At 39.5% G+C, this 9,542-nt stretch overlaps 1 protein-coding gene and 1 long non-coding RNA gene across 3 annotated transcripts; one reads left to right on the top strand and one right to left on the bottom strand.

The window, feature by feature from the left end:
- Window positions 1-1,144: 1,144 nt before the first annotated feature.
- Window positions 1,145-3,053, bottom strand: LOC309498954. 2 transcript variants are annotated; one of them, XR_014206082.1, is made up of 4 exons: window positions 2,839-3,053; window positions 2,148-2,345; window positions 1,837-1,933; window positions 1,145-1,733 (listed from the first exon to the last, which is right to left on the bottom strand). It is a non-coding gene; the product is annotated as an uncharacterized lncRNA (long non-coding RNA). The 2 variants fall into 2 exon arrangements; XR_014206083.1 differs by having other exon boundaries at window positions 2,148-3,050.
- A 2,229-nt stretch (window positions 3,054-5,282) lies between these two features.
- On the top strand, window positions 5,283-8,162 carry LOC309500158 (serine/threonine-protein kinase pim-2-like; the record flags this gene model as incomplete). Its single annotated transcript, XM_082171722.1, has 9 exons — window positions 5,283-5,472; window positions 5,592-5,659; window positions 5,812-5,983; window positions 6,370-6,438; window positions 6,514-6,608; window positions 6,762-6,812; window positions 6,903-7,284; window positions 7,475-7,651; window positions 8,095-8,162. The coding sequence occupies 9 exons, from the start codon at window positions 5,283-5,285 to the stop codon at window positions 8,160-8,162; spliced, it is 1,272 nt and encodes a 423-aa protein (XP_082027848.1).
- Window positions 8,163-9,542: the final 1,380 nt, after the last annotated feature.

The raw sequence follows: 9,542 nt of genomic DNA, 5'->3' as shown, positions 1-9,542 counted from the left end.
GGCTACACATACATAATTTTACATAAATATAGAACGTATTTGTACTACTAAGAAAGCTAGGGAATCCTATCATAAGATTAACAGAATAATAATAAAGATTTAAAATAATTCTTAACATGTATTATATAGTACATTTGTGCAATTTGCTTTTTAAAAAAAAAAAAAATTATGTGTTCATGTGATTTCACCCTATCAATATATCTTACCGGCAATTTTATAAAAGCCCTCTTTTATGGACATGGCCATATTAATGAAACTATTCATGTACTCCTGCAGAGCGAGGACCACCTTACGAATGGTTCGACAAACCGTGTTTTCCCCTATAGCTTCTGTGCTTCACCCAGCGTGCAAGTATGTAGCACTTGCAACAAAAAAAAAACGCAACGCAATATTTGCGTTACAGTAAGTGCATGAATTCGACGTGTTAAATTCTTTATGTGCGGCTCAAGAAGTTCGCAAAGATAAGACATTGCTTCCGCGGAAAATCTGTATCTTTCATACAAGTAACTATCAGGAAAGGCAAGGGGATTTTGTCTGGCTTAAAACTCTTTCTCTACGAAGTGCTCGTCTAACAATTTGCGCTGAGATGTCACAGGATTTGGAAGAAAAGGTGAAGTCATTGTAACAGACACTGGGAATAAGTTACGTCACCTATATGTTTCTTTGCTCTGAGCTGATTGGTCAAACTTCAGTCTGAGATCTTGAATCCAGAACATAACCTGCCCCGGAGCAGGTTAGCCGTGCAGCGTAAGATACCATGGCAACGAACACCGATTAAAGCCAAGCTACTTTCATAGTACCTAAAACCCAGGGTTGGTGGAAACTAAACTGAAACATAGCTGGCTAGCCACCTAAACCGGCTTCATGGTACAGGCCCCAGATGCGCTGAATGGTTATGTCTGTTTTGGTATTTGTTATAAAATCACACCAACTCAGTCCTGTTACTGCAAGCTGTCCCTGAACTTGCCAGTAGTATTTGTGGCTTTCCTTTAACTTAGCTTGACCGTTGACAACTTTTATGTGTGTCACCTGAGAAATGTCATCAACGTCAGGACATTTTACCTCTGCAAGTCCAAAGGGAGGGTTCTCAGTAGGGTCGTAGACTCTGCCATCAGGGCTTGTGCCAAGGTGTGGCGCCTCAGGATGTAAAACAAACCCACACTGTAAAACATTGACATTCATCATACCAGAATACTGAAATAGCACTTCAGGCTCAAGATCCAGTCCACGCTTCATTGCGGAAGTCTGACGAACTCCTTTGATGATTCGGGCAGCTAATGCCTGGCTAGTCGACTCTCCTCTGACATGACACACCTCACGGAATCTACTGGATGTAATGCGTGGCGTACGCATTTGGTTCCATAGAGCAGACTGTGACTGTCACACAGACCGTGTGTCTTTTTCAATTATTGTGCTTAGTTCTTGAGTGACTGCCAAGCTTTCGAAGAACAACATTTCATGGAAATTCGGGACAAATTTAAATCTTCCTTCAAATGTATACCCATCCAGAGGAAGCGTAGGAAAAGCAGGGGCTTCTGCATGTCTGACAGCATCCCTTGATGACTCAGCAGGGCACTGATAGGACAGCAAAGAACCTTTGGGTACCAGGCCAAACTTGGACTCCACCAGATTCATCTCCGACAAGCCATGCAGAACCTTGCAGATCAGTGGCTGAGGCCTGACACTTCTTAAAGACTCCACAGAAGAGAGCAGCAAATTATTGGGAAGGGGACCTAAAAGCAAAAAAAAAAAAAAAGAGAATAGAAATAGTACTTTTAAAAGTCCTTTAATTTTTACATATTTTTGCTCGACATAAAATAATGTAAATGTAATCACCTGTGTAGGCCCTGTAAAGAGTGGACTTAATACCACTTCTGCTAGAGGTTTTTGGCTTCCTCACAAGTAATCGATCCACTGCTTCAGGATGGATTCCCTGTTAAAAAATTAAAATTATGTTATTATTGAAAGCATGTTTATAAACTTTGAAAAGCTTAATTTTTCTAAATAAATCCTTTTATGTTTAGAGTTTGCAGCAGTGGACAGCTAGAAAGTCAAAACTTGTTTTTTCAATGAAAACACATAGGACAAAAATACTGTCTGAGGTTGTCATAATTCATGCATAAAATAGTTAATAGCTGTTACTATACCCGAGTCCTGGGCCTGTGCCAAGTCTGTAGAGTGCTTGTGCTGGGTATAGTGGGTGGTACCGTCTTTAGTTTCATCATGCTGTAGTGTGCACTCTGAAACAGCAAGCCAACCAAATGGTTGCATAGCTCTTTCCCAGCCACACAGGAACAGCAAAAAGTACTGATGACAGGAGGATTCTCGTCGACTTTAAATGAAATCTAAATAAATAAAACATTATATACGGTTTACAATTAAAATACAAATGAAACATTAACATAAATTGACTGCAACAGCAGTCTAACAATTTTCATTTGAACACTTTTCAAACAAACTGCAACCGCAGTTTAACACGCTACAACCGTAGCAACTATAAACACAATCAAATTTGTGTCCTCGAACTGGACCTAGCTGCTAACTAAAGTTCTGAAACCTGAACAGGTAACCTGAAGAGAGTGTGGCTCTTCGTTTTTCTTCATGGACCGGTAACACTGTGCCCTGATAATCACCTCACTATCTACAACATCAGATACTGTATTGCACAAAAACAGCATTATAATCACACTACCATATCACAGCAAAATAAAAATCGTTTTTTACTTGAAAATTGTATCGGTTTGCGTATTTGTAAGACAATCATGGTTTAGCCAGCTAGGTAACAGTTAGCATGTTAGCCATTTCGAGAGAATAAACAAACGTTAAAATGAAACTTACCTTCATAATTGAAGATGTAGTTTTCATAGAAGAATTTATATCCCTTCTCAAATTTGGATACTTTCGTTTGTGAATGATTTTCCACAATCATGTAAACGTTGGTGATTTGGGGAAGATCCCGCAGTGATATTGAAAACCTTCGTGCCGCCGCCATTGCTACAGACTCGACCGGAACTCGATTTACGCTACTACTCGCCGTTGGAAGTGACGTCACGCGCACTGTGATAAAGGCCTATTAGACATTCTCTGATACTACCACACCCAATTTTCTTACTATCCTCCTAAGTACTAACCTTTCTTTTCCATATTTTAAACATTTTATTAAAACATGTTCTATTGTTTCTGCCTGATCACAATAATAACATTTTCCCGTACCATGTTTTCCTATCTTAAACAAGGAATGATTTAATCGTGTGCATGTGCCCTATTCTAATACGAGAAACAATCGTATCCTCTTTCCTATTCCCAAAAACACTTATTCCGTTTCCTACTTGCTTCTGAATACTATACAACTTGCCATTTATTGTTTATGAATTCTTTTATTTTACTTTTAACTTCATTTTTGCTCAACGTCACTTGCACATTTATCTCATTATGTTTTACTGCTTGCTTTGCTAGTCTATCTACCACCATTGGCCTCCAATCCCACGTGAGCAGGAACCCACACAAACACTATTAAGCTTACACTACTTATTCTTAGCAAATTTGCAAGAATCTCATATATAATGTCTTGCCTTGATACTTTATTTCCACTTACGAGGCTTGTGATTTAATCTACACTAGTTGCCATATCAACACTTTATAGAGACAAAATTGCGCCAAAGGTGCGCCAAGTTGTTTTTGAAAATATCTATAGACATTTATTAAACCATAGCAAAAGTAAATTTCTTTCTTAAGTTAATTTTGTAATCTCTATTTTTTGTGTTTATTTAAAATTAGACAAATATGATATTATTTTAATCTCCAATATCTTATTTAACGGTTGATATAGTTATTTAATGCCTCGCTAACTAGCAGAAGACACTAGCAGGGTTTAAATCCCAGTTGTGCAGGTGGGGCATGTTGTCAATTCTATTGAGGAAACATGAGAAAAGGGTGAATAAAGATGCTCAGAAATGACTAATTATTCATTTGTTTTGAAGTATGTTGTATAGCTGTGTTTTCCTGCGTTTTGTGCTTTGTTATAAAGTTTCAAATTGTGTCAATATCATTATCAAATTTAAACATATACCATATTGTTTTTGTTTTTTATGTCACGTGTTGTAGCTCCTTCGACCTCATTGTAGTTCCTCAGTTCGAACGGTTATTGACTGAATACCTTTTTTTCCCTCCTTTTTACTAATTTCTAAATAAACTATCCTGAATAAACGAATCATGTCTCGTGTAATCACTCAAACTAAGAAAGCTTGAGAGCAATGTTACATTTACCTCATAAAAGTCATTCAATAAACTCATTAGACAATTACATTAGACACTATATTACATATTCATTATATGTACATTTCTTTTTCTGTATATCTGAATAAATCTAACAATCTAAAAGTTTTTATATCAACCATTTAAAACAAAGTTAGCATTATAACTTTATTATTAACTGTGATCTTAAAGGATTTGCTATCCTGTGGCTCCCTCTGATGGACAACATTAGTACTCATCTCTGAATCGAATTGACATAAATGTCTTTTTTTTAACGATTACATTTTTTAATGATTATTTTATTACTGATAATATAGCCACATCAAACTCAAATTCACTGATTCGTGGTACCTTATTTCATGCTTTAACGGTTGAATTTGAAACTTCCATTTTGTAGCAAAGCAGTAATTATACATCATAATATCACTTGTTAAATGGTTATTTAATAATTACATTCAGTCCTGCATGAACAGATTCGGTTTGTTTGCAGAATCGATGTGCGCTCACGCGCTCTGCTCACGCACGCGACTTCGGGTCCGCGTGCGTGCATATGAGTGATTCGAATTTAAGTTGCTATGGCGACGGGGACGCGTCTTATGAATTCTGTCTGCACATGTCAACACTTTGATCGCTTTCTGCTGGTTGAGACTAGACGAGGCGAATTCAGAGACTTTTGCTGACTATTTTCTGCGCTGATCTTGAGATTGTGAAGCTGTTCGGAGGATTTCAGAGAGGAGACTTTTGCTGACTACTTTCTGCGCTGATCTTGAGATTTTGAAGCTGTTCGGAGGATTTCAGAGAGGAGACTTTTATTCTAGAAGAAGGAGATCGGATTACATATCCGCCAACGTTTTAAAACTTCATATTATTTCTGAGGACTCTTTCATTTGATTGTTCTTTTCTTGTTTTAGAGGGAGTTTGGAGTTTTATTTAATTAATTAATTAATTTTGGGGGGAGGGGTATTTCTGAGGAGCATTGTATTGTATTTTGTATTGTATTTGTATTGTTTTTTATTGCACTTTGAAGGATGCCAGGCCCACATGTTTCTGTGCCCACAGGTCCGGCTGACAGGGAGCAGAGCCCAGATGATGGACGTCCGTCCACTTCCTCTCAACCCTCTCGCAGAGGTCCGGCACTGAAGAGACAGCTTGAGCAGGTGCACGACTCCCATCAGAGCGCTGAAGATGAGATGCCAATGAGAAAGAGGACGAGGATGGGTAAGTCTGAGGGAAAAACAAATGACCATTGGAGAATATCACTGGAGTGTCATTTATTACCATATTTGACCACACCATATTATATCAAAATATAATTTTTGAAGTTCTTCCTCCTGCAGATCAGCAGGTTCAAACCCCTCCAGCTCCAGGCCACCGCAGTCCAGCACATTTCCGGAATTGGTTTGAGGTATTGGCCCTAATAAGCTACAAATGAATTTGAATATATATTCATATTTGGATGATTTTGACACCTTTTTGTGCATTTGTTTTAAATGTTTATTGTGATATGGAAAGAAATCAGGGTCAAATCTCTTCTATGTGCTCTATGTATATCATCAGCCTATTAGCAGTGAGGAAAGTGCTAGTCAGGTGAGCCAGAATAGGTCTGTAGATCTGACCTCTCTTCTCTGGAGTTCTGGAGAGCATCTCTCTCTTCACTGGAGTGGCTTAGGTCAGGGTCAGATAGTGGAGGATCAGACCACTGCAACCGGTAGTGAGAGACACGCTGAGGGTAAATCCAATGACCAGTTGACAATGTGTAAATGCTCTGTTTATTAGTGCGCTCTGTACATCATAAAGTCTACATCATTTTCAGCTAGATATGAGTATCCATTAATGGAAACGTGTCATTCATGGGAACTTAATTAATTAAGGGAATTTTTCTGTTCCCATTGGATGAAGTGCCATTAATGACCATAATTATGTTACAAATTCACACCTATATCAAAATCAAAGTTATGATATTTTCCAGGACATGTCTTAAATATTTAAACAGAACTCTTTTTTTTTTTTAAGAATGCATGTAGTAACTGAAGAATCACCATAATATGACTATGCAGTGTTTAATATTTTTTGATTGCATTTAAACATGATATCCCTTGCTCTAAACCCCTCCAGCTCCAGTCCATCACAGTCCAGTCAGTCCAGCACCAGGTCAGAACAACAGAGTGGACGAGACAACCGAGGGTGAGTTTACGGCCATGACCTCAAACATTAAACTCACTGCTGTCCATGCAACTAAATTGAATCATCTTTTTGCAGACAACATCCTGAGCCGGTATGAGATGGGCAGAATGATTGGTGAGGGATCATACGGCTCTGTCTATCAAGGGAAACGCTTGGAGGATGGCCTTGAGGTATCGTCATTTTCTTACAATATTTAGCCAGCACATTATTTTGTCTCACTACATCCATTTCAAGTCTTTTTGTGTATATTTTTCCACTACAGTATTTACTGCATTTGACATGTTAGAAATGTAACAATGTTTTTTGTTTTTTTGGTTGATCAGGTGGCAGTGAAAATTGTCAGAAAGCCGCAGAACCTGAAATACATCAACATTGTAAGTAGCCTACACTCGCTATGTTGTTTTCAAATTAAAATATGTAAACATAATGACAACACCTTCATATAATAATGATCTTTCTTCCAGCCTGGACATCCCACACCCTTCCCATTAGAGGTCGGCCTATTAATCCTGGCTAATAGGGGCCCCAAAGTGTCAGAGATCATTGAGTTGCTGGACTGGCAGGACCAGCCTGACCAATACATCATGGTCTTGGAGCGTCCCTCACCCTGTGAGGATCTGTGGCATTTTTCCCGAAGGCATCACGAAGGCATCCTAGATGAGGACACAGCGCGGCGTATCATGGCGCAGGCAACAACGGCGGCTCATATGTCCTGTCGGCGTGGAGTGTTTCACCGCGACGTTAAGCTGGAGAACCTGCTGATCAACACAGAAACGCTTGAGGTCAAGCTGATCGACTTCGGGTGCGGGGATGTCCTGCAGGAAGCTGGCTATGAAAGATTCTCTGGTATGAATTATAAATCAAACCTGTAGTTTGGGACTTAAGTTCTAGTGACTAGTTCAATTGGTATCATATTAAACCATATCTCACATTTGAGGCAGCGTTTTTTTAAATGAAAAACACCAGATGTTTTTACCATATGCTATGGTATTTCATGCTATGGTTCTTACTCATCAGACAAATCTTTTTTCTGCAGGCACTCTATCCTACCGCCCACCTGAGCACTATACAGAGGGCAAGTACCACGGGAAACCAGCTACCGTGTGGTCTCTGGGAGTGCTCTTATTCCTGCTGGTGTGTGGACGCTTTCCAGGACCAAGAGACAAGCAAACGATTGAAGATGACATCTGGTCTGATCCTGGCTTGTCAAACGGTAAGATGGCGTTCATCACAACAAAGAAGACCGACTGTAATTTAAATCATACAAAACAAAGAAAGTACGAAAAAGTAACACCTGAGCCAAGTGGCTGTGTAGAAGATAGATATTGGATAATACAAGCATTTTTTCTGATTTTCTGACCGTACTTTATAGAATAGTCGAATCTTACAGCTTAATTAAAGTTTAAGGTAATAATCTGACTCGCTTCTATCGTTCTGCACAGAATGCTGCCTCCTGATGCGATCCCTCCTGAAGGAAAGCCCAAGACAACGGATTTATCTGAGGAAAATCCTTCGACATGACTGGTTTAAGGTAATGAGCCTAAGATCAGCTGCAAATGATTTTGAAGATTATATTCACTTCATTTTAAAGATTTTAAAAATGTTTTCTTCTAATTGTAATCTATGACTGTAACCTTTTTTGTTTGTTTGTTTCAGGTCACAGAATAAGAGATGAAGAGCGACGTCAGAATTCCTCTCCCTCACTTCCTGGGGAGTTCCGGTGAAGGAAGTAACGCTACAGGACACACGGATTTATTTTGATCACGACTTTTCCTTCAAGGTGAGACAACAAAGATCTCTGTACAAGCCTATCAGAGTACAGTTAAAGGCCCAGGACATCAGAACGCACATTCTGGCTCCTGCTAAACTAAAAGTTTTCAACAATGACGGGACTACAACAATCTTCCCAACTCCAGCTGCAGCAATAAAACAACTGGAAGAAAAGGGATTATATAAAGCTGCTTATGAGAATCCACCTTGAACATTGAACTGCATACTCGAGGTATGATTAGAAAATACAATGGCTTGGACATTGTTTCGGTTAGCTCAGCTCAGCTACCGTTCGGACGCTCTTGCTTACTGCTCCGCGCTTTGCTCTATCGCTTTTATATTTTATCTTCTATATTTTTATATTTTAGCTCCTTTTATCACCTAATTTTAACTTCAGCAAATCAGCACAGTGCTCAAACGACAAAGTTTGGATTACCACAAAAACGCAGAATTCTTCTACCCGACCAGCTTACATTCCGGGGAAAGGAAAACACAACTGCCTACAAGGATAAGAGAGAAAATGCCTTTTCTGGAATCTACTTGCTGCACTAACTGCCACAGACTTTTACAAAGGATTGCAGTTCTTGAAACAAAGTTATTTACGGGACCACCAAACCAGACGCAACACACAACAGAGCTTCGTCATGGACACCCTCAGCATATAGCCGGTGAGTCCTATGAAACTAGTGCTCCTCGACAGGTACAGAAACAAGCCGATCGACTTACAAATCGATGGCACAAACAGGGAGCGAGACCCAAAGGCACTCGAGACATCAGATTGTCACGGGCCTCACATATTACCGCAGTAGCATCCTCTACCCCAGATACAGCTCTGACAAGGACTGCAAACACTGGTCTCCTACCAACACCTATACATCTTGAGAACAGATTTGAAGTACTAATGAATGTAAATGAGGAATCCCCAAACATGATGAATATGATCGAACACAGACTGTATCAGCCAGTAGCTAACACTGATGCTAACTGGCGCTCAAGGTCGAGCAGACAGCGGCACTCAGCTCAGAGCACAGCCGAGCCCAGGACTCTGATAGTGGGAGACTCCATAATCAGAAACATTAGCAGCAGGGATACAACTACATGCTGCCTTCCACAAGCTACAACTTCTGATATAAACAGGGAACTTCAAAACATTCTGATGAAACATAAGACTGCAAATCGACTCATAATTCATGTGGGGAAGAATGATATTCATAAAGAGCAGTCAGAACTCCTTAAGAAGGATTTCAATGAACTTTTTGAAACACTTAAAAGACTGAAAGTTCAAACATTCATCAGTGGACCACTCCCAGCAAGAGGAACAAACAGGTTTTCAC

This window comes from Leuciscus leuciscus (assembly GCF_965113295.1).
Source record: "Leuciscus leuciscus genome assembly, chromosome: 5".
NCBI classification, from domain to species: domain Eukaryota; kingdom Metazoa; phylum Chordata; class Actinopteri; order Cypriniformes; family Leuciscidae; genus Leuciscus; species Leuciscus leuciscus.
Note: the sequence above shows the minus strand (reverse complement) of the source record. Positions and strands in the feature narration are given on the sequence as shown.